Source organism: Microtus ochrogaster, linkage group LG5, assembly GCF_000317375.1.
Source record: "Microtus ochrogaster isolate Prairie Vole_2 linkage group LG5, MicOch1.0, whole genome shotgun sequence".
NCBI classification, from domain to species: Eukaryota; Metazoa; Chordata; class Mammalia; order Rodentia; family Cricetidae; genus Microtus; species Microtus ochrogaster.
This window is the reverse complement of record NC_022031.1, coordinates 11,821,363-11,846,236: the sequence shown is the minus strand read 5'-3', so window position 1 is coordinate 11,846,236 and position 24,874 is coordinate 11,821,363. Positions and strand designations below refer to the sequence as shown.

Sequence of the window (24,874 nt, the reverse complement as noted above, 5' to 3'; positions counted from 1 at the left end):
AATCTTGTATCTCTTAATGTTATTGAGCATTGTTTCAATGTGAATACAAACATTCAAAACACAGTAGAAACAGAGGGAGCCAAAAAAATGGATCCCATACTATTTGCCAATGACATGATAAAGCCCAGAGTGGCCACCTTATTTTACTGTTTCACTGTCTCTCCTTAGTCTTTAAAAGTGTGTGTGTACATGCATGCACGCACACAATTCACATGTGTGTGTGTGTGTCTGATTGCAGGCATGTTTGTTTGGTCAGAGAACAAACAGGATGTTGCCCACCTTGGTTAAGACAAGGTCTGTGTTGTTTACAATTGTCTACGCCAGACTAGCTGCTAACTCTGCCTCCCATCTCCCTGTAGGAGTGAAAGGATTGCAGGCATACTCATCATGTCCCAGGTTTTACACACCAGTTTCTGAGGCTCCCAGACCTCACACTTGGGCAGCAGGCAATCAGCCCACTGAGCCATCTTCCCAGCACAAGTCCATCCACATCCCAGTCAGAAGAAATGACGGGGGGCAAACGTGAAAAGAATTCACACAGAAGTGGCAAACTCACACACTTACTTAGATTTTTTAACAGAATGAGAAATGCAATTATATTCTAGCAAAAAAAAAAGTTTTTCTCATTTAAAAACGAAACAGTGATTCTATCTAAAAAGTAAAGGGTACCTAATAACTCTCCACATGCAGCTGGTATAAATATCCAAACAATGGCGAGCATATAATGTTGAGAACAAGTGACTCACGGTATACACCTGTAATCCCAGCCTGTCGGAGGCTGAGGGAGGACTGTGAGGTCAAGGACAGTCTGGGTTAGGGGCAGCCTGTCTGTCTGTCTGTCTGTCTTTTTTTTTTTTTTTTAACGTAAGTTGGAGGTGTGAGATAGCTCATTAGGTAGAAATACTTTCCAGGGCCTGATAACCCAAGTTCCACCCATCTGTGATCCCACAAGAAGGCAGGAAAGGCATCCAGGGGTTTTCCTCTGACCTCCACAGATGCACTGTGGTAACATGAACATACACATATACAGAATAAATACAATATTGTAAAACAGTAAGTTAGGGACCAGCGAATGGGTAAAAGTGCTTACAATGCAGGCTTGATCTGAGTCCACTCCCTAGAGCCCTCACAAAGGTGAGAGAACCAACTCAAGATCATCCTTTTCCCCAGATGAACCCATGTGTGCGAACACACACCTGACCACATACTCAGTGTATGCACACACATGCATGCCTAACACAATAACTGAAATTTTAAAAACGTAATTGGCTTAATGGAATACACTACGAAGCCCAAGCAGTTCATAATTATTTCACCTCATGTATTAGAGATAGTATTAAATCCGTATCTCCAGCTTCCTTTATAAAATTTTCCAGTTTATATAATACGAACTGTATTATTAGGTCTCATTATGCCTGTATGACTTTGTCCTACAGCTGTGTGTATGTGTGTAGTATGTGCACCCACACAGATGCACACTTCATGTTCCACCTTTTATCCTGTGCCACAATAACCACACTGTGCCAGCTAACCAGAGGCCTGGGATTTCAAATGCTATGTTCTAAAGACGACTCATTGGATTTCCAGCAGGCACTGGGAGCCTCAGCAGTGCTCAGTACGACAGTCCCAGGGCAGACAGATCTGTCCAGTAGGTGCCAGAGACCTGGGAATACCAGGGCCCTCTATTGAGAGAGACCTGATGGCATTCAAGTATATGGAGACAGAGGACTCTTGAATATGAACGCAGAGAGGCAGGCAAGGAAACACTGGATGTTTCAGGGCTTGATATTGGGACCGGAAATGGCTTTTCTTGGCTGACACTGGTAACTGGGACCAATGACTGCTTCAGCAACTCAGCTTTATCAAGTTTTTCTAGAGACAAATAACCTAGTGTTCACTTGAAGGCAGGAGGCTGAAATCTTCCCACAACGCTGTGTGAACTTCCTATGTAATACGTTTTAAACCAAACCACAAATGTTTTTCTGTGTGCTCATGCTCACGGGGGTCGAGGACACCCTCAGGAATTGGTCCTCCCCTCCACTGTGGGCTCCGGGGTGCAGATTCAGGCTAGGCAGCAAAAGGACTGTTGAAGCCATGTCTTCATCCCAACAGTGTGAAGGGAAAACTGTGAAATCTCTCTGGGGTGTTGAAAGCAAATGGCATTTTTTTTCCTAACAACCTCAGGTAACTGGACCACGTAAGACTGTCAATGTGATTTAATCAAAGACTTGAGCTTTTCCAAGAGTGGGTCAAACACCCTTGCATTAGAGTGTAGTAGCAGCAATTTAAAAACAAAACACACTATGCTTGGACAAAGTCAGGTAGCGGCATTCCAGGTGGCGCACAGTGAAGCAGATGTGACAGAAGTAGGTGCACAGTGCGGAGAAAGCACCCCAGCCACAGGCACTGAACGCGTATGAACAGCCATGAACACGTACATTGGCTGGCTTTTAGAATCAGTTAAGAACAATCTGAAGTTTTCTCTTGTATCTGCAGTATATTGTCTTGTTTCTATTGCAGTAATAAGTACGACGACAAAAAAACAACACGGGGCTGAAAGGATTTCAGGCAGGAACTGATGCAGAGGTCATGGAGGAATGATGTTTACCAGCTTGGTCACCTTTTTAAATAGATAAACAATCCAGGACCACTGCCCACGATGACCTGGGCCTTCCCCCGTCAATCATTAATCTGGTTGTGGGAGAGGCATTTTTCAAAAACAGAAAATCCCTATTCCCAAAATGACTAGTGTCAAGTTGACAAAAAACTAGCAAGGATATAAAATTTCCTTGTTGACTTAAAACAACCTACTGAACTGATTGCTAATCTATTAAAAAGCTTTAAACCAGTTAATGAGTTCATAGGAAAGGGTGTGTGAAGTGGCTACAATGCACCAGGAACTTTAATGCTACTCTAATGTTCCTTTACAGGGTTAGGAATCAAGACTTACACTGAGCGGCTAGGAAAAGCAAGTTTCAGAACTGACAAATGCTTCAAAAAAGGGGGAGGGTGCTTCCCAAGGTATCAGACTCAAGATTACAGTTGACAAGGTAATTTGGGCGCCCCTTTGTGAAACTTTGGAACCTGTGAACACCATACGGAACAAGATTGCAAATGTATTTAAACACCTTGAGATGGATAAATCACCTTGGCTTATTAGAGTGGCCTGATATCACAAGGCTCTTAAAATTAAAAGTAGGGTCCAAAGAGAAGGCTCAGTAGGTAAAATTGCTTGCCACCAACCCTGATGACCCAAGTTCAATTACTAGTACCTCCATAAGCACAAAGGCAACTTTAATTTTAAAATCTTTATTTATATGCATAGGTGATTTTTCTATGGGTGCTGAGAATTTAACTATGGTCCTCTAGTGCTCTTAACCACTGAGTCACCTCTCCTGTACGACTTATTTTATAAGTGAGAGAAGACATAAGATAAACTCTTGGCTTCCCATCTCCAGACCAGATCCTCTTGGTCTGTTGGACGATGTAAAAGACCAAAAGCTGTTTTCTGTTTAGTGTTGGACACGCTAATTTGTGTTCAAGCTACACTTCCAAGCCGCTTTTGAAACAACCAGAAATACTTCACCTTCATTAGCATCCTATGAAGCTCAACACAAGTATCTCCACTTGACAGGGAGACTTCTTTACATATGCAAAGTGTGAGTGCAAACTTCCCACAGCACATGTGGAACTCAGGGACCCATCCTCACCTCCAGCTGCACACTCCAGGCCACGGGGGGGGGGGGGTCCACAAGCTCCTGGGGGGGTTGACTCCCTTCTTGTTAAGGAGTGCTAGCATATGTAGCCCACTGCATACATGGGTTCCTGACAGGTTGTCTGGCTAAGGCTGTGCCACAAGTTCTTTTACACAGCTACCTCCCAGGCCCCAGACTTCAGAAGTTAGTGTGGAGATGGGGCATGAACCCAGAAAGTCTCATTTAAAATTGAGCTATGACCACAAAATTTTTTAAAATGTACTAGAAAACAGACCCTCGACCCCTGACAGCACTTTATTCTCTGCTCATCCTGGAGACAATTTTTGTATTTTCCTGTAGTTCCTTTCTCATCCTCTTACCCACTGAGTGTCTGGTTTCTACATGCAACCCCACCCCCTAACACACACACACACACACACACACACACACACAAAGTATAGGACATCTGCAAAAGGAATGCAGTCATTCTCTTCATGTCTATTTCTTCAATCCACGCATTGCTACATGTTAACCTATGCCTAACTTGCTCAGATTTCCTCATTTACTAACTTGTTCATACTCAAAAATTCAGGTTAAAGCAGTCACTGGACGACATATGCTCCAAGAAAGGCTATCAACTAAGATCCTATCACAAGACAGCCCTAACACTTTGATAAAGACCACCACCCAGTAGTCTGTTGTATTGACTCATCTCTCAGAGACCATCTATCACCCTCCCTAAAGCCTGGAAACCAAGGAGGCACCAACAGTTTGTACTGTGTCGACTTTTCAAAGACAGACCATAAACTCTGGCTGCACCTGCTCAGACACACTGAGCAAGGGGTTAGGTATGGCCCCAAGGAGTCATCTTGTGGAGGATCCAGGTTCAGTGCAGCATCTACACCATGTGGCTCACAAGAGCCTTTTAACTCCTCTCACAAGTACCCAGATGAGCATATACTTTTTGAGACCAGGTCTTACTGTGTAGCCTTAGCTAGCACGGAATTAAGATTCACCTGCCTCTGAACTGCTGGGATTAACATCAGCTTAACCTGGATTTCTCTTCAGAACTCAAGACTGTCAATTCAGAGAAATTATCTTCCAGGACCATGAGATGAGAACTATTCAAACCATTAATTTCTCCAACAGTGCCCCCAAATTTAAAGTCACCTACTTGACAATACTCTCAAGACTTTTTTTTTTTTGGTTTTTGTAGACAGGGTTTCTCTGTGGTTTTGGAGCCTGTCCCGGAACTAGCTCTTGTAGACCAGGCTGGCCTCGAACTCCCAGAGATCCGCCTGCCTCTGCCTCCTGAGTGCTGGGATTAAAGGCGTGCGCCACCATTGCCCAGCTACTCTCAAGACTTTTGGTACAACTAATGAAGACCAAAAACTGTTTACTATGTTGTATGTTACATTCTGAGGTAGGTAGGTAGTTGATAGTTGCTGGGGGAGGGGCTTTAAACTGATCAGGGCAAACAACTACATCCTGTACTCGTGCAGGCAACAGAATTAAATGCAGTGGACAAGACACACACAGACATGAAAGTGCAAGGACACACGATGAAGGGGTTCAGTAGGAGGGATTAGAAGACATACATGTATATTTCAAAAAATCTTTTAGGGGCCTGAGAGATCACTCAGCAGTTATGAGCACTGGCTGCTCTTCTAGAGATCCTGGGTTAGATTCCCAACACCCCACATGGCAGCTCACAGTTGTTTTAACTCCAGTTCCAGGGGATGCAACACCCTCACACAGATATACATGCAGGAAAAACACCACTGCACATTTGAAAATAAGGAAAAATCTTTTAAATCTTGCTTACCAATTTCACTGCAACTGCTTTAGATGCTCAAAGTATCTGTTTAAAATACACTAAAAAGTATAATTCACTCACAATCAAAAACTAAAAGGATCAAGACAGAAGGAAGTGCTAGAGATGGCTCAGCAGTTAAAAGCAACGGTTTGGAAGTCTCAACACCCACATGGTAACCCCAGTTCCGTGAGCAATATGCAATGTGGTACACAGACATGCACAGCAAAATGCATCCAGGTGTTAGGCTGCCAGGAAAGCCAAAGCCCGAGACGTGGTACTTCAGCAGTAGGCGTCCAACACACCAAACTTCTGGCATTTTCCTTGAAATTACAAATGTTCAGAAGGTTTCACTCATTTACTTAAGTTAAAAAGACTGTTTTCAGAGAAAAGTCTTCTAACAAATGGTTTTTCATAACATATACCCTGGAGCTGGTTTTGCATGTCACAGGCTATTGATATGATTTAACTTTTCATATTCTAGGATTTGCTACCACCAGTGATAGGCCAAAGGCAGGCCAACAAAGACGCCAACACAGTTCAGTTTGCCAAGCTGTGACTGTTTATTAACTGACCAGATTACAAAAATACCATGGGCAACACCTGAAAAGGAAAAACATACACAAGTTAAAAACTACCCTCCAAGCTATAAGTCAACATCAGTTGTAAAAGAACATACTTCAAAGGCAGACAGAACCCCTCATACAAATAGAAGAAAAATCAGTGATACACCCAATCAACATTTAACAGAAAGCATTCAAGATTACACGTCCTCCCCGAAAACTAGTTCTTAGCCATGCCTTCAATCCCAGAAATTGCACAGCAAAAGCAGAGTTCTAGGCCAGCCTCATCTACAAAGTTCCGGAACAGTCAGACATATGTAGAAATCCTGTCTCAAAGAACAAACAAGACTAGTTCTCTCAGGACAGTCTCTCACCTTAGTTCATCCGTCTAATAAGCCTGTTTATCTGGTCTTCCCTGTTGCCAGCATCTCCACCTTCCACAAAATGAGTTGTCTTTTTCTTCATTCCACCTCGTGGAGAAGACAATTTAAAGGGCCACAGGAAGTTATTCGCTTCCTTGAAGCGTTTTCCAACTGTATAGATCTCATGAATTAGATCCTCCATGCAGATGATGCCGTATTTACCTGGAAAAAAAAATCAAGTCTAAGATCACCCATTTTATTTACTTATTTTTGAGACAGGGCTTCTCTGTGCAGCTTTGGAGCCTGTCATGGAACTTAAATCTGTAGTACAAGTCAGTCGGTGCCACCATCGCCTAGCTATTCAACAAACACAAAGGCGGAATTAAATATTATCCATCAAATAAACAAGGACTAGTCAGGCCTGGTGGTCCACACCTTTAATCCTATCAGTTAGCTGGGAGGCAGGGGCCAGCCACAGACACAACTGAGACCTTATCTCAAAAATAAAGGTGTGTGAAGCATTTATTTTTCTTAAAACCATCAAGGAGTTTAGGAATGTTACAGGGGCCAGACAGGGAAAATGGTTCAGGAGCTAACACTGCTCGCTGCACAAGAGTGAGGACTGGGGTTTAGAGACAATGAACCCCCCCCCCACACACACACACACCAACAAGACAAGCATGGTGGCCTGCCTGTATGAAATCCTAGCACATGAAAACACAGGACAGGTTCTAGTGAGACATAGCCACACCACACAGTGCAGACATAGCCCCCACCCACAAATACACAAGAAAAAAGTAAAGTGTGGCTGGAAAGAATGACCTTGATCGAGCACTGACCCCTACCCCCAAAAAGCATAACGTACCAAGAGACCGAGCAATCAAGGAATTATCTGTCAAGGCAATTCTCTTCTTATGAATTTTGCCATAGCCGCGTTTGTAGATGAGCTCATTTACTGACTTCAGATTGGGGTACCTGAAATAGGGAAATCAGGGAAGGGGTCATCCGAATACAGCCAAAGTATCTTCTAAGTTCATCTTGTCATATAACTAATTGCCTAAGCGGAAAACTCACCCCCATGCAATGTATGGTTCCACAATCCTCAGCATGTTGATTGAAGCCTTGTTGAGCTTAACGAAGGTGCCGTTGAAGATCTGCCGCAGACGAAGAAGCTGCAACACCTTGCGCACCTTTGGGCTTACACCATTGATACTGCCACAGAAAGAGACCAAGAATATTCCTGCAGCTTTTACCATAATTTCAAGTAACAGGAAATTAAGCACAATAAGACTGCATGCAAATCCCAATAAATAGACTTAACACTACTACTAACCCGCCTTCTCTATCTTTTGATTTCTGTTATACAATAAAAAACGACAAGAATCTACTTTTGTAGACATCTTCATTAAAATACTACAGCACATTATAACTTTAGGCAACTGCAGACAACTCCTACAGTGCCATCAGAGTGGAGAGCTCAGGCACAGGTCTTACAAATAAACCCTCAATGAATCTCTGGTCCCCCTTTCTAACTGCACTTATGATAACCATCAAAGTCTCTGCAGCAGGGCTCCTAGAAAAGGATTCCTGAGAACTTACCCTCGGATTCTGATGACGAACGCCAGCTTCGGTTCTGCGGGCACGTAGAAGTTCCCAGCTTTCCTTGCCATCCTGGCCATGCGAATCTCCGTCCGGTACATCTGCCTGTACTCCTTGTGATAGTACTTTGCCTTCTCATAGATGAGCTTCCTCTGGGCCCTTCGCAGCTGAAAACCACGGCAATTAACTCACACTTTAGCTCAGTGGCAGCTCTAGGAAACTGTCTCACCACAGTAAGGGACAACTTCCTAAAAGAGATTCTCACAAGGACCTGCCAGGAGCTCTTTAGCAATAACCACGATGAAGCAGATCAATCTACTAACATCTGACTCCATCCTCAGTCCCGACCAGGGGCCCCCAACGTTTACTTACTGACTTCAGGGCAATCTTCTTCCGAAGGCGCTTCACCTTCAACTCTGCGAAATTTTTTCGCTTTTTCTTCAGGGTTTCTGGCACAGCAGGAAGCTTCTTCTTCTTCAGGGTTCCTGGTGCAGCAGGAACCTTCTTTTTCTTCTGGGTTCCCGGTGCAGCAGGAACCTTTTTCTTCTCCCTGTCATTAGCAAACAGAACTGTTAATAACTGAAAAACCTTAATGTTGTCTCTCAAACACTGCAGGTACTCAGTGCTATGCTGTTAAAACCATCACCACTGGCATCTCCGTTGTCCGAGAATGTTCTGCTGAAGATGCAGAGTTTAGATTTCCTCCATGTCCATAATATTCACCTTTGAACCTTTACGCCTTAAAGGCTAACACCTAAGACATTAAGACTTAGGCCTATTCCCAGTCATCAGTCCTGGCCTCTGATGGAAAAGCTGGCAAACACTGTAGAAACTGCTACCACAGGATGTAACTTGTACGGCCAAAGTCCCAGGACTCTAAATGTCCTCCTGGTTCGAGTCTCAAGTTCCACATGTCGAAGGTGTGGGGCGATCGGCAAATGCCTAAGCCTGCTCTAGCCAAGAAGGAACTTCATTCCTGGCCCCCTCGAAACGCATGACACCGTGAAGTGGACCTCCGCCCGAGCGGCGGGTTCCGCACACATTCTGCCGCTTGCTGCCGGCGTCCCCGAGGCCTCAGCGCCTCGGATGCCCGTACCCCCCTCCTAGTGTCACGCAGCGTCACAAACACTCAGACAGGTAGACAGTGGTGCAGGCTACAGTCAGACACTGGAAAAGTGAGACAAAGATGCCTCTAGTGTGGGAGATGGAGGAGGATTCTGGAGAAGGGGAGACTCTACTTACGGCACAGCCTCCATGGTTCCAGGCGGAAAAAAAAAGAGGAAGTCCGCGCATGCGCACTGTCCCCTTAAAGGTCCGCGAGCGCGAAGCCCCAGGATTTATAGCTGTCCTGAGATAAGCCAGAAAAGAATCTGGAAATGAACGCTCACTTTGCAGGCGCAAAATTAACAAGTCTGACCTACTCACTGCCAGTCAACTTCAGGGTAAAACTCATGGGAAAACAAATACACTAAGTACATTATTTTTAAATGAGCACGACACTGACACTTTTATCAGTTCGAGGCTTTAATTCCTCCAGGTTGCGTTGACAACATTAGGCTCAGACTCCGCGGGATCGTTGGACCCAAAAGCCACTTTCATGAATATGAACTACAAATCCCAGCATGCATCACTCCACAGCCCGCAGGGCTGTAGGGCGACATTGACCGGGATTCTGGGCAGCCTTCGCGGTGGTGATTCCCGTGAGGCTCTCTAGAGTCTGGGGGTTCACGTCCCTCAGCGGCTAACTGAGATACGAAGTCACTTTCGGCCACCTCCGCGGGCTCTCTGCCGCCCGTGGCCACGCAGCCCTCTTCCCCTCCCCCCCACACCCCGGCCCCGAGGTCCTCGTTTCGCCCGCCAGTGTGGCTGTCTTCCGCAGCGCCTGATCGCAGGCCGCGGAGTCCACAGTCCCTCGGCTGGCGAAAGTGGCGAGCCGGGCAAGAGCGATGACCGGACGGTCCAAGGAGTATGGGGGATGCTCTGGCGACAGCGGGGCCGGGCAGGAGCCAGCAGCGGCGACCCACGGCAGGGGGCGTGAGCCGCAAGGAGAAGCGCGACGAAGGCGGGAGGCTCCGGCCACGGTCGTGGGAGAGGGGCTGCCCCGCTCGGTGAGGCGGCCAGCGGGCGGAGGGAGGGCGCGGTGGGGGGGGGGGAGGTGGGCCGGGGGCGGGGTGCGCCCGGGGGCGGGGAGGGCCGAGCGGAGGGAGGGCCGCTGCCACTGCAGCGGCCGGCGCTTCCCTCTAGTTATATAGCGCGGTGTGTGGAGCTCTCTCAGAGCCGGCGGAGAGCGCCCCGACTCGCGGCCACAGCTCCGCTGCAGAGCCCGGCGCCCAAGTGACAGCGGCGCGAGTGCAGGGCAGGGGACCCGAGGCGCGCTGGCACCTCGAGCGGTTGGCAGCCCTCTCGTGCGCCCCACAAGTCGTCCCTTCCCGGCGCTGCCCGCACCCTCCCGCAACTTGACTCAAGTTGACAACTCCCGCGCCCGGAGCCACCCGCACGGCGCACCCCTGCCCTAGGAGGAGAGGGAGCCTCTGCAGCGGCGCAGGGGACGTTCGGGCGTCGGCGGCTTGGTCATGAAGGCAGCGCGCGTCGCCTAACTCGTGGCTGTCACCGCCGCTGCTGCAGCGGGGCCGGACGGCTGGGCGCTGCGGGACAAGCCAGCGGCCGCCAGCAGGAGGCGCCGAGCCGGGCGGCCGCAGCGGCAGGCACAGCCCGTGGCCACCGCGCCGAGCGCCCGGGCGGGACTGGCCCCCGAGCACTTCGGCCCCTCTCGGCATTTCGGGGACGGACTCGGGGCGCACGCTTCGCGCCCCGATCGCAGTGACAAGCGCTCCCGGGGCCAGGAGCTGGGCTGTCTGGCGCTGGGAGGGTGAGGACACACGGTGCTGGGGCTCGCGCGGGACCCGGGACGTCGCGATGAACATCGTGGTGGAGTTCTTCGTGGTCACTTTCAAAGTGCTGTGGGCGTTCGTGCTGGCCGCGGCGCGCTGGCTGGTACGGCCCAAGGAGAAGAGCGTGGCCGGCCAGGTGTGCCTCATCACGGGCGCGGGCAGCGGCCTGGGCCGCCTCTTCGCTCTGGAGTTTGCCCGGCGTCGGGCACAGCTGGTTCTCTGGGACATCAACACGCAGAGCAACGAGGAGACTGCAGGCATGGTTCGTCACATCTACCGGGACCTGGAGGCGGCCGACGCCGCTGCTCTGCAAGGTAATGGCCCGTGCTTTGTTGGGTCAAACCTCTCCCCGCCCCGGAGGGTCCCCACACCCTACTGTCACGGGCAGCCCCGCTCTCCAGGAAAAGAACACCCACAGGTCTTCCAAAGGCGAGTGGAATTTGCCCCTTGATAAGAGAGCACGGTTTTCTGTGTTGAAAGACTGGAAGTGCGCTAAAGCCAGGTTTCTCTGGCGCCACGCTGAGCTTTCCTAAACTCTGCCAATAAATAGTGGAGGGCAGGAGGGAATCTTGCTACTACCACAGGTTTAGATCCCAAAGCAGTTTCCCAGTCTGGCTTGCATGTGGCATGATGGGAAGCTAAAGTGTCTTTGGGAAGTTGTTCCACAAGGAACTGAAGCAGTTATCTGTTTCTGTGAGGTCTGGGCCGCTTAGGCTAGAGCTGTGCGGATCGTTTCACTATAACTTTAGCTCCGGGAAATAATTACATTGTTTCCCCATCCTTAAGTAACTGAGAGCGATTCCCTTCCTCTGAGAAAGAAGGTGCTTCAGTGTTTCAGACCTTGGGTAGACTTCTTTCATAGTTTTGGGGGTACCCCACTTTGCATTTTATGAGCTTAACAGCTAGTGTGCATCTGAAAAAAAAAATATAAACCTAAGTGGGGATCATGATCAGCTAGGAAATTTGGTGGTGGCCAGATTGACTTGGCCTGCTCTCCCCCATGCCTATCATTTGTTACCTAATTTACCAGAACCTGTGCTTTTTAGGTGAGATTCAGAATGTCACATTTTCAGAGCTAGTGTGGAGAGGCAACACATTTGAGAGAAAGAAATATTCATTTTTAGGGAAGGGATTTTGATTTTATGCTGTTTGAACTCTACTGTGGTAAACTTGCACATTAACTTCTAAACTCCATCCGTGAGATTAATTCTTAAGGGAATCGGTTTAAAGACAAACCAGTGACCTCCATTCTTTCATTAGAAACTTCTCATCCATTTCCTGGCTTTGAATGAGTTCATATTGTTGCTTACAATTTGGATCGTGAGCCTTGGAGAGGATTTCTGTTCTGAGGGTAGAGCTTTCTAGCCACTGGCTTCCTCCCACCCCCATCTGAAACCAGGAATGTGTAATGTGTGTTATTCTCTGGGCTGAGCTCAGTTCTTTGCAGGTGTCTAGCTCCAGCAAGTTGATCCCATGTGGTCTACTTGTATTGGAGTTGCCACAATTACATGACTTTCCCCTAAGCAAGGTTGTCCAGTAAATTGCTGTAATTCCCAAAGACTTTCGGGGGAGGGAGGCAGCTGTAAGCTGAATTATTGGCAAGCATTACGGTGTTAGAAATTTGAAGCTCACTGTAGTGTTTTTGCTTTGTATGAGTTTTGTCCTGCTGGCTGCCATGTGGTTCACTCTCTGCACCCCTTCTCTCTTCCATCCTCCCCTCATCTGGATTCCGAGGACAGCTGGCAATGGTGAGGAGGAAATCCTGCCCCCGTGTAACTTGCAGGTTTTTACCTACACTTGTGACGTGGGAAAGAGGGAGAATGTCTACCTAACAGCTGAAAGGGTCCGCAAGGAGGTCGGTGAGGTCTCAGTCCTGGTCAATAATGCCGGTGTGGTTTCTGGACATCACCTCCTGGAATGCCCTGATGAGCTCATCGAGAGAACCATGATGGTCAACTGCCATGCACACTTCTGGGTAAATATGAATGTCATTGTTTTTATTCCTGGGTCCTCAGTGAGAAGGCTCGGAAGGACAGACTCATGTGCCAGCATGAAAGCCACCTGCACCCCTCCACATCTAATGAGCTGTTCCCGCCGTGTCTGGTGGGTATTTTAAACTGCCCCCTTCAGTGTTCCTTAAGAAGGTAGAAATTGATGATGGTGAACTACTTTGAAAGGTTGCTGTTAAAATAACAAGAGGGAGTGTAAGCCCCGGCTTTGTTTATTTAGCTTTCTGTTGAGTTTAGAAAACCCTAGTTCTTATGGATACATAAAGTCAGGGGTTAGGCTTCCAAACTACTGCTCAGCCACATTTTAGAAAGTGCCAGAAATTGAGATCAGCGTCTGTGGTTAATTGGGAGTGGCCAGGCCACCTTGGCAGCTACTTAGCATCCATCGGCCATACAGACTGCTCAGATGGTGGACATCTTGGGACTGTTTTATCTGGCGCCTCTCAAATGAGGTGTCATCTTGAAAGAACTGCAGAGAGGGGAAGAGCATTTGTGAGTCCCTGTGAGTCCTACAGCATCCAGAGAGTGCAAGGGGGCTTCAGTTCCCAGAGGACCATACCTTTTTAGCTGGATTGTAAATAAAGGTAGATGCGACACCTTCCCTCCAACTCTGAGCATGTCGTGTTGATCCATGTTTTACTGTTTTTTCTTTGTATTTTCCTTATGTAGTCAGAAATGATCCAGTAAAAGAGAACTAAGAAGAATTGAGAGTAGATCAGGTAGTGGTAGGGTGTTAACTGAGCATGTGCAAGGCCCTGGGTTATATCCCTGCACTAAGGGGAAAGGAAGAAAGGGTAAGGAGATAGGGTTTTACCCCCATAACCAGAGGTGTCTTCCAATAGAACTCAACAAAGGGCTGTTTCTCCTAAACAGGTCACATTAAACCTCATTAATGTTTTAGCAACTGCTTAAAAACTTAATCTGTCTTCTGAAGTATTCAGATATTGCTTGTCCAGTATCAAGGCTCTTCTCTGGTCCTGGATGAAACTTATCCTAATGTTTTATTTGGAAACATGAGCTTTATGTAATTTGTTTCCAAGCTTCTGGAAATGAACATATGAATAAGCTGAACTCACCCATCGTGGCATTTTAAATGAGTGGACGGTGTGGGAGAATGAGCACACACATGTACACGTACATAGGTGTGCAGTCGGTGTGCAAAGCAGACAGGCCTTTTGCTGCTGCAGGAACAGGCATCAAGTGTCACAGCACAGCCATGAGTTAGTAAGGGCCAACTGAATGGACTTGGCAGGATAATTTGTCAGGAATCCTACGTGTTTATAATTCTGAGTGTAAAAAACTCCCCAGACAAGGCGTAGCACACATCACCTTTAACCTCAGCACTTGGGAGACAGGGGTAGATGGATCTCTATAAGTTCAAGGTTAGCCTGGTCTAATAACACTGAGTTTCAGGCCATCCAGGGCTACAGAGCAAGACCTTGTTTCCAAAACAAACAAACAAAACCAGGGTCAGCATTTGAAATAAAAAACAAACTGCGGGTACAGTGTAAGTTCCCTGTTTGAGCCACCACAGATTCCAGCTGATATCAGTTGCCTTGCCAGCCTTGGGAACAGACACATCCATTGGAAGATTAGTATTAATTAGACACTGATTTTCCCCCTCAGTAACGTTTGAGGTGATGCAAGATTTCCTATTAACTTCAACTTTCACCAAGTTTCCTCCAGTTTCACCTTCTTCTTGACTATTCTCTGCATTATTATTATTATTATAAATTATGATTATTTTTCTAACTTGTACAATTTTAAATATACCCAGGTTTTTAGAGAAACCGTGCAGCCTTGGGTTAAATGCATGCCTCAGGACAGCAGCAGTTCTTTAGACATGAAATTTAGGGGCTGACTTAGAGAGCTGAAGGAAACCCACGGCTCCTGTGAAAGGGCACAGACGACACTAGTGTGGCGTCCAGCCACTTTGTAACACAGGGAGAAATCACACCCCTGTGCCCAAGTCCATGCACCAAGGGTGAGCTGCACCTTCCTAACCTCCTCGCTGAGCTATGAGTTGCTTAACCACACAATTTAGGGAGTTCTTGGAAGCCTGGTTGGTAATGACATCACTTTGTATTAAACTATGGGAGGCTCCTGAATTCTCCAGCTGTTTTTCCCCTAAGCATCTAAACTTAAGAGTTTATTTTCAATATTGAGTCAGAAAATTCATTTTAGTGTTGGAATTTCTGACTTCTTGCCAAGACTTCACAAACCTTTAGAGAAGCTGAGAGTTAGCAACTGCAACATAACAGAAGGCTGCTTTTAATCTTTACGGTGGTTGCTGCGGGGGTTTAAGAGCATTGCTGAACGCCACTTGAGTTCAGCTTCCATTTCTGGTTTTCTTTTTTTTTAAAAAAAAAAAAAACATTTATTTCATGTACAATGTTCTGCCTGCATGTATGCTTACAGGCCAGAATGGGGAACCAGCTCTCATTATGGATGGCTGTGAGCCACCATGTGGTTGCTGGGAACTGAACTCAGGACCTCTGGAAGGACATTCAGTGCTCTCTTAACCTCTGAGCCATCTCTCCAGCCCCATTTCTCCAGCCCCATCTCTCCAGCCCCATTTCTGGTTTTCTTGTTTGAAAATGTTAGTGGTAGGTTTGCAAAGATGTGTTGCCTTGGCTTCCGCCATTCTTGTTTCAGAAGGAAATAACCAGTGTGCCTTTTGACTATGCCTGGGCGGGGAAAAGAAGTTGCCCCATCCAGTTAAAAATGTTGGTCTGCTGAGCAGAGTACATTCCGCCATTTGGACAGATCATCTTAAGCCAGACTTTTAACTAGCAGTCAATGTGTTTTCGTAGAATAACAACTTTGTTGACCCTGACTCAGAGTTGAAGTCGTGGAGGAACTAGAATAGCACGTGACTCCACCTTGGAGGTGCTCTGCCAGCTCCAGCCACTGCTCCTCTAAGGTCTAGTTCAAGATGGCCATGTAAGCGTCCCTCCCAACCCCTGCCTTTACTGGTACCTTGGATTTGGGAGCTGTAAGGAGCCTTAGGACTGTCCTTTCAACACCCTGTTCTCTGAGCCCCTGCATATGTTGGGGCTTTTTACCCCCTACCTATACTCCTGGCCTAATTCCTACTTTTCCAGTGATGCTACAGTTAAATGAACTGTGTATAACTTTTTTTTTTCCTTTTCTGCTTTTTGTGGCATATATTGTCATTTTGTCCTTTGGCGCATAGTTAAGTGTTTTCTGAAAGAATTTTGTCAACTTTGTGCCTCACATAACAAAGTTGGTGACAGATTGTTTGGTGGCAGTTTGTTATAGCCGAACCCCCACTACACACACACACACACACACACACACACACACACCTGGATCTGCATTCTAATTTAGTTAATAAATATTTGATCATATTAAGGCTTCTGCTTAAATATTTAGAAGGTAACCTATTCAGAGAGTACTCAGATGGGTCCATGCTGTCTTCTGAGCAGGGAAACATCATGCTGGACTAACCAAGCTATTGACTTCAAGTCGGGATTGCCTTCCACTCATTGTCTCCTTCAGTTCCTACCCACACTTTTTGCTCCCCTTGCTCCTGTGTGCTCTTGTTTCCGTAGCATACTGAGCCCACTCCTAGGTGCAAGGCTCGGTCTTTTAAGAAGACAGCTGCTGGTACAACACTGTGAATCAAACACAGATTGAATGCATGGCAGCCATCATTAATTGTCTGTGACCCGGGCCTGCCTTCCTTCTGAGCACATACACTCTGCAGACTGGAAGGCACAGCCTTGCCGTCAGCTATGACGCTAGCCTTCAGAGTTGTTCTGCACCAGCAGACCTTCCAGGAGCCTTCTCTTGGTTCCAGTCAGCAAATGGATAATGCGGGGTAGGCTTTAGTTTGCTTGTCTACCATGAGCATCCAAGTCATTCACACAAATGCCATCTCCATGAGAGGCAAGAACCTGAAAACACACCTCTCATCCACCAAGTGACATTACAGCCTGGCCTCCATACAGTGACTGCAGCTTCGCATTTCCCTGAAATAACTAAATTAGCTTCTCTTCAGGTTTTTTTCCGGAGAGGGAGTCTTGGTTGGTTTCTGAGCCAAGTTTAGCCATAGGTCCTTTTAAACCAGGGAGCTGCATTTGGCCTTTATCAAATTGGCAAACTGATCCAGAATTACCAGGAAGAGAAAAAGCAAAAGCATTCAACCTCAGGCCTTTTATGTGCAGTAGAGATTTTCCATGGTAAAGGACTAAATCTGTCAGATAGCTAGTCAGTAATTTACTTCTATTGATATGGTAGTCAGACAAGATAATTGGTAGTTAATTAATAGACCACTTAACTTAAAAGGTTTCACAGTTTTAAAATACTAATTACCAAATTCAGCATTTATCTATATCTAAATGTCTGCAGTCTGTTTGGTAGAATCCATCCAGGAGAAGTGAGCCCACTGGCTAGATCAGAGTAAGGCAGCACTTAAAGACATTAGCGCGCTACCACTGTACCTGATGATCGTTAATGTTTGTGTTCTTATGTGATTTACTGGTTTTTAATCTTATATACTAGAAAAACCTAGTTGGCTTAAGCTCTCTTAGACTTTAATGTTGTGTTTTTTCTAAAGTACTCATAAAATTATTTGTCTAATTCTTTCTCTCTCATACTCTAATTATAATACTAAATCTTTTATGGAATGATCACTTTCCTATTTCAGGGTAGCTGCTGAAAATGTGGAGTTTGTAGCCTCTTTGTCAGTGTGCCAGAACTGGCTCCTGCCACCCAGTAGACGTCCTGTGTGTAGCCGTGTGAGGGCAGAAGGAGGTGGTGGCTGAGCAGAGGTCCGTGTTGGCTACCTTGTCGGGTTCTGGCGGTCGCTGAACACTGATGAGACCTCTCTTTAGATTGGCAGCTGCTTGGGGCATGCACAGCTGTACTGTGTATACAGAATAAGATCACATGCTCTGTGAATTTCGAATTTCTATATTGATATATGCTGGGCCAAATCTATTGCCCCTAAAAGTCAAATTTTACAACATGATAAAGTGTACTTCGCATCCTGGTGTAAGCAGGGAAGAAAATGGTATCTCATCTAGAAGTGCCACTCCATCTTTGGTAGAGTATAGTCTGTGCCTGGTTGTCAGACTTGGGTAGCCAGTGCCTTGTGTTCTCAGCTGGCAGAGGGAAGCCTGTGTTCTCAGAATGTGGCCTTGATCGCCTCCTTGAAATGCAAGTCCCTTCTCCCCTTTGCTCCACATCTTAGCTCTCCACAGTAAAGCGCTGGCTCCTCGGTGTTGTGTGCTCACACCCTTCTCTCCGTGCCTCTATCTAACTGGGTGATCTGTGGCCTAACTGATTTCTAGGCCCTTGGCAAGCTCACGCTCCTCCTGGCTGTCCCCTTGTCCGTCGGCCTGTGAGGATGCTCAGCCCCCTACCCCTCACTCCCTACCCTAGCTGAGTCACCGAGCCTGACAGCAGTTGTGTGTCCTGTGTGCATTCATTGGTCACCAAGTCCTTTTTGAACAAATGTCCACTCCATCATGCATGCCCCCACGTCCTCTCACCCGGACTCTAAGACCCCCGGACGTCCTTCCCTGTGTCTATTCCTTGCTGCCCAACCCAGGGTTATCTAAGCAGTGTTGAGTTTGAAGTGTGACCATATTGCTCACAATGGGAAGTCGAAGGCCATAAGCATGGTGTCTTGAACGACATCTGTCTTCCCAGTTCAGCACCTGTTCTGTTCCCTGGCACTCTCTGTCTCTGTTGGACTAGACACTCGACTGACCTGCGAGAGCCCGTGTAGCCATGCTTCCCAGGTGCTTCTGGCACTGGAGAAGAGTTTGGGTTCTTTGGGAGACAATAAAATCAAATCGATTTTTCCAAACAATGTCAAATATGGGGGCTTAAGCCTGTAAACCCAAATTTTAGAAGGCCGCGGCTGGATTGTCGTGAGTTAGGTGCAGCCTGGACTGCAGAGTGACTCCCGTCTCAGGGACAAGCAGATGCATGTCACACCTGTGAAAGGGCAACAGGGTCTTTATCTGTAAATGGCAGGCCCTGGTGGACAGTCCTCAAAGTCATGGTCCAAGGAATGACCTTGTTGTTTGATCACAAGTGACTGGTGCTTCTCAGTTTCTTGAAGCAAAGTGGTATTTGTTCTCTATGCCTGGAGTTTCTGTGCCCCGGACTTTATTTATTATCTGCCCAGGTAAAAATTAATCTAAAAGACGTGGGAGAGTGGGACATTCTTTAACCCATGCCAGGCTAGCTCGCTGAGTAGCTTCTTCAGAAAGGCTGAACAGAGAGCCCTTGGCAGAGTCTTTAGCCATTCATTGCAGGGCCGGTCGCTGGGGCAGGGGCAGAGCTGCAGACACTGGTTAAACGTATAGCCACCCATGTTCGCCCCGTTTATTCTTGTCCCTTAAATTTGCTTTTGCTGCAATTGTTTGTGAGCCATTCATGACCTCTGGCAAATTCGAGTGGGTTGATTCTCTGACCTCAGTGAATTAATTTAACGACAATCAGAAAATTACTGGGAGCACTTTAATAATCTTACTTGAGAAGTAGAAGAATTTTAAGTAGGAATCCCTTTTATTTAAGGCTTTTCTTGGGATAAGGGATATAAATAATAGCGGAGTTGCCTAACTTTCTGCTTCAGTTCTTTCAGAAACTAAAATTAAGCCTCTTGAGCCGAGGCGAGCAGCCAGCTTGTCTTCCTCGGATCCCTACTCTGGGGGAATTTGCAGAGCACATGCTTCATTTATTTACTTGCTTGCTTTTGTTCTGTTCAGTGGTGAGCGGTGGGCAGGTGACTGTGGTGCTGGCCCCTAGCCTTGAACTGAAAGTCCCCAGAAACAAGAGCACCTTGATCAGAAACCTGAAAGTTCCACACTTAACCATATGTATATGATAGGGTCAAAACAGAAGCAAAATATTTGCATCGAATTCCTTTGGGCTATGTATATGTGCTGAGTATATGTGAGAAACACAAACAAATTTACATTTAAACTTGAGTTCCATCCCCAAGACACTTCATTATGCATATGCAAATATGGAGGAATTCTGAACCGTTCTTGTTGTAGGCATTTTGGATTAGAAAAATAACCTGTATCCAAGATGTTTTTGGACCCCTAAACTGTACTTTGCCAAAGTTCCACTAGGGGGTATCATGGCAGGTCAGATTTATATCTTATTTCCTACAAACATAAAACATAACTCGATTTTCCCTAGGAGAAGGGACCCTTTGCTATTAATCTTGAAAGTGTGGGGAGAAAAAAGTCTAACAAGCCTCAGGAATAGGGATCTACCTACCTCCTGTCTCACTTGAGTGAGTTAAATCCAGTGTTTGAGCCTGTAATGCCCAAACTCAGACTAAAATGTGTTAATCTCGTTTGGGTTAATTAGTGATTTCTTATCTCAGAGGGCAATGCATTATGTTAGCTACTCAGAGGGCCTTGCCCCCTGACATCTGTCTGTCTGCAGTCCTGTAAGTTCTTTCCAGGCTCCCCTCCCCCTCCCTCATAATTAGCAAATAACTAAGGGGGTGGGAGCTTTGGCTTCTTTCTCTGACATTAAAGTAGGAAGGCAGTATCAGAAAATGTCCCTGTGTTGTGACTTAACCCTGGCTGGCAGAGCATGGCCTCAGGGTTTAGTCACACTTCCCGTGACACACCTGGCCAACCAGTTTCAGTCACCTGGTTCTCTGGGTTTGTGCAGCCTTCCACATCCCCCTCTCAAGAAGGATTTCACCCACAGGAATGCTGGCCTGTTTTACCCAATGAGCTTCCCAAGTGTGGCCTGTTTGCAATTCCTTTTTCCTTTCCATTGTATTTATCAATTCCCTTCAAACTCAAGTTCACACCTGTCAGGGCGCATTTTCCCCAACATGCTCAGAAACTAATGTGAGTCTGCTTGGTAATTACAGAAGCATCCGCAAATGCCGCTAGAATGTCTAACAAGCAAGGACAGTTGCTGGGGGCCCTGACCGCCACACCAGCCCCTTCAGTGACAAGGCACTTAGAAGGAATTCACATTTGAAAACAAAACTTGTGTTTTTACAAGACCAATTACTTGGTCTGTGAAGCTTTCCAAGATCACACAAATGCTTTTGCTGCTTGCATAAAATGTGAATTTGTTGCTTTTCCCTCAAATACCTTAGTACTGGAGTTTTTGAATATTAACAAGGTTTGGTTTCTTAGTGTTATTCTAAGCAATGAGGCTCAAAATAACACTTCCCAAATCAGTGTAACTGGGAAAATATTTGTAGTGTAAGTTACATAAACACATGGGTATTTTGAGGACAAGTGAAACATCACATTCAAAGCCTCGATTTTCCCACCTGCAAATTGTAATTAGCATACTGCCCCCTGCTGCTTTCTCAAGGGCTTTTAAATGGGGTGCTTCTGAGTTTCCTGGGAAAGAAACATAGAGGGTAATTGGTGTAATCAGTTATTTTCAATACTTCTGCACAGACTTGGAGTGAGTATTTTTAACCTGCATTCAAGTATTATTTTGGTTCGTAGTTAAAACAGTTGTTTTCTGTGCTCAGTCCAGAAGGACTGAGGAAAAGCATTAGAGGAGAGGTGTCACTGTGAAGTGTTGCTTCTGTTTCCCAGCATCCTCTGGGATTCAAGGCGTGTGAAACAACTGCTTAGCAGCGTGAGCCACAGGCTTCCTCTCGTGCTAACATCCGGGTTCTAACCCAGAGTACGGACTGGTGCTGTGCGGAGAGCAGGGAGGACTGGCAGCTATACATAGTAAGAACCAGGAACTGCAACTGCGGGACCCTCAAGAAAGAAACGAGCAAGCCAGCCAAAAATAGACAGCACTCAGCCAAAATAGCCTACAAGCATGTCCTTAACAAGCCTCCGTCCATTCACTGGGCTTTTTATATGGCATTTGAACTGGCAGATTCTTCAGAAACACTCACCTTTCATTTGAGCCTTGCAGCAAGTTTGAGTTAAATAGCGCTATTATCCTTTCATCGGTGGCTAAAACAGCCATCTCGAGGTAGAGCGAGACTTCCTTCAGGTCTTCCACAAGGAAGCCAGGCAGGCGGTAGGACCCAGACCCTCGCCCGAAAGCTCCAAGTTAGGACGTGTAAAGTTGTTCCTAATGTTCAAAGCTCTTGTCCAGTAGCTTGTCCTGTGACTCACTTACAGTCTTTGCCCTCCGGTATAATGTAAGAATCTTCAAATGTGATTTTTTTATTAGCATGGTAAGTTTAGTAATGACTTATTAACCCTAGCTAATATCCCCAGAAAGTTTGCTCTATAAATTAGACATGCATGTAAAATTGTAGCTTGAAGAATCAGTGTCACACCAGAATTTTATTACTAACATCCAGCTCTGGGTTTTTCTGTGCCTTTCCTGTAATTTCCCATGGCCTACATTGGAGGAGGCCATGATCTTGGAGAGTCATGTGGTTGCATCAGTGGTCACCCAGTTCCCTTCCTTCGCTTCCTGGTTTATGTCAGCCTTGCAGAGGAGACCTGAAGGAGAACACACGAGAAGGCCTCTTCTACAAGGACGGGCGAGCAAGGCCTATGAGTGCTTGGTGCAGAGTTTCAGTCAGCATGGGTCAAGTTTTTGTTTGCTTAGCTCCTGGGAAATGCAAAAATCTTTATTCTGTTCCATAAGCATCTTATGAGATCAGAATTTCAGATCACTCTAAGACTTCTGTTTAAAAATCTTAATCGAGGATTTTGAAACTCCTGCGGTTTCGACCAGCTGGTACCGCTGCGGAAGCACCTGACTTGTACAGACACCATCTTCTCCTAGGTGAGCTCACGGGCTCACAGAGCATGGACTGGGCTTGACTTGTCCCCGGAAGTGGAAGGGTACTGAGCTGCTCGGGTCTGCACAGTGGCGACAGCCACACCTTCAGAGCATCTGTGGATTTTGAACCATATTGGGTCTTTGAGACCTTGTTCTAATGGAAGTGGGGCCATGCTAGTGCAGAGAATGACAGCAGTGGCAGCTCTCCTCTGAGAATCGCTGTACCATCTCTGTCTGGAGAGGAGCAGGTTTTCATCCTTCCTCCCAGCTTCCTCAACCAGCCTCCTCCCCTTTTCCTTAACCAGCCTGTTAAACGAGGCAAATGTTCTGTCATACACTGTAGATGGAGCCCACCCTCATCAAGATTTCTTCTTTTAAACAAACAAAAAAGTCTGTGTCTATCTCTGTCTCTCTGTGTATGTGTGTGTGTTCGTGTGTGTGCGTGCAGATGTGTGCATTCCACAACATAGCGATTCCTGTAGCGATCAGAGGACACCCTGAGTGTCTCTCCTCATCTCCACCCTGAGACAGGTTCTCATTCACCATTGGCTATGCCGTGCTGGCTGGTTTTGAGCCTCTTAGGCTGCTCCAGTCTTCTTGTTTGGACTACAAACACACACTGCTATGCCCTGACGACGACGATTCCAACGAGGGTCTTCCCACTTCACAGCAAGTGGCTTATCTCCTGTTTTTCAGACAAGGTCTTGCTATACGGCCTGGGTTGGCCTGGAATTCAGTGTCTTCCAGCCACAGCCTCAGTGCTGGGATCCAGAAAAACACCACACCTAGCTAGGTTTTTGTTTGTTTGTTTTGTTTTGTTTTAATTTGGGTTCAGATCTAGGGTATGAATGAGCAAGTCCAGCTTGTCGTCGTCTCTCCAAGTCACTGTTGCCCTCTGCTATAAGCTGAGTGGCAGAAAATGAAGAGCTGTGTTCTTCCTGCTTAGAACTGCAGTGAGCTCTGGCCACGGTTTGTGGGCTGGTGGGCGGGGCTTCACCGGTGCTGCTCTCCTTGAGTCCCAGCTCCCAGCCCGGGTTCCTGGCATTTTGTTGCCATGGGGGAGGGTGTCATGTATACTTGCTATGCTTAAAAGGACTTTTTCTTGTTTGGAGTTCACAGTTTAATAATAGCACTTGTGGTGGGTTAGCTGGAGCTGACTAATGTGATCGCAGCAGTCCTCTTGTTACTGTTTAGGGTTCTTTGTTTAGGGATCACTGACCCAGTGTGTACGGCCTTGAACACATGCACACGCACGCACAACCCTGTAATGCTGTTCAGTTCCCAGCTGTATCCTCAGCATCATTTTACTTCCCAAAAAGATTTTAGTTGTAAAATGCTAGTGTAAAGCCATAGAAGCTAAACGTGATGGGATAGCACAAATTTGTAGGGTTTTTTTTTTTTATTTTTTGCTTTTTTGCATAGAATGTATTCCTGACCTTAAAAGAAAATCACTCTGGTTGTATATGTACATATATATGTATATATGCATTCTTCACTGATGACCATGTTCCTTAGAGAATGACTTTTAGGAGGCAGCCTTGCCTTCATGTAGCATGGCAACCTTTGGAAACATTTCTTCCTGTCGGCTTGATGGAGTTGGCATCGAGTGAAGATGAGAGGCATGTTCCGCCAGCATCCCGAGGTGTGCCTCTAAGACACTAAACTTCCTGGTGGTCCTGAGTCTGAGATGCTCTGCTATAGCACTGGATCCCCCGCTGCTCTCTGCAGTCCCCTGGGGAGTATGTCCCACCTGCTTTGTCCCCTTGGGAATTGTGAAATAGATGGTGTGTGTGGCCTGGACATGAGGAGAAGAGCTTCACAGATAGTTCTGGTGTGCAGCAGGATTTGCGAACCACTGTGTTAAAGGAAAAGGTGGTTTCTATAATTCCTGAAGTCCTCACGAGAGTCACAAGTGTTTTATCTTTGTGTTTTAGCAGCACCTAACTCAGCACAGACGCCATAGGTTTTCAGGCGTTAACCCCTTGATTACATGTACCCTGTGCTAAATAAAGAAGTCTTTAAAGACTTATTGGAAGCAGTGAAGTATGTGAACTATTTATTTGCACGTGTGAATTACAAGGGCTGATGGCCATAGGGCCTTTGGACCGGGGCAAAGACATCCTGCCGCTTGCAGTGGCCTGAGCAGTGGCTAAGCTGGTATGGGCGTCTTGTGCCTTCTGGATGTAGTTCCTAGTCACTAGTACAGAACC

The 24,874-nt window shown here is 46.6% G+C and overlaps 2 protein-coding genes across 2 annotated transcripts in view; one reads left to right on the top strand and one right to left on the bottom strand.

The window, feature by feature from the left end:
* Positions 1-6,047: 6,047 nt before the first annotated feature.
* Positions 6,048-9,324, bottom strand: Rpl7 (ribosomal protein L7). The gene is made up of 7 exons (XM_013351952.2): positions 9,275-9,324; positions 8,405-8,582; positions 8,033-8,199; positions 7,508-7,645; positions 7,299-7,408; positions 6,446-6,655; positions 6,048-6,111 (listed from the first exon to the last, which is right to left on the bottom strand). Exons 1-6 carry the CDS (start codon positions 9,286-9,288, stop codon positions 6,447-6,449), a joined length of 816 nt encoding a protein of 271 aa, XP_013207406.1. The 5' UTR covers positions 9,289-9,324; the 3' UTR covers positions 6,048-6,111; position 6,446.
* A 973-nt stretch (positions 9,325-10,297) lies between these two features.
* Positions 10,298-24,874, top strand: part of Rdh10 (retinol dehydrogenase 10) — a 27,361-nt gene continuing 12,784 nt past the window's right edge. Inside the window, exons 1-2 of the mRNA XM_005361869.3 lie at positions 10,298-11,237; positions 12,663-12,898. Coding sequence (XP_005361926.1) covers positions 10,949-11,237; positions 12,663-12,898 — 525 coding nt within the window. The 5' untranslated portion in view covers positions 10,298-10,948. The remainder of the gene's footprint in view (positions 11,238-12,662; positions 12,899-24,874) is intronic.

Excerpts from the sequence above, each read along its gene's own strand:
- Rpl7 (XM_013351952.2), bottom strand. Across the intron at positions 8,200-8,404 it reads AGAAGATTGCCCTGAAGTCA|CTGCGAAGGGCCCAGAGGAA; the intron begins GTAAGTAAACGT and ends CGTGGTTTTCAG. Across the intron at positions 7,646-8,032 it reads TTCGTCATCAGAATCCGAGG|TATCAATGGTGTAAGCCCAA; the intron begins GTAAGTTCTCAG and ends TTTCTGTGGCAG.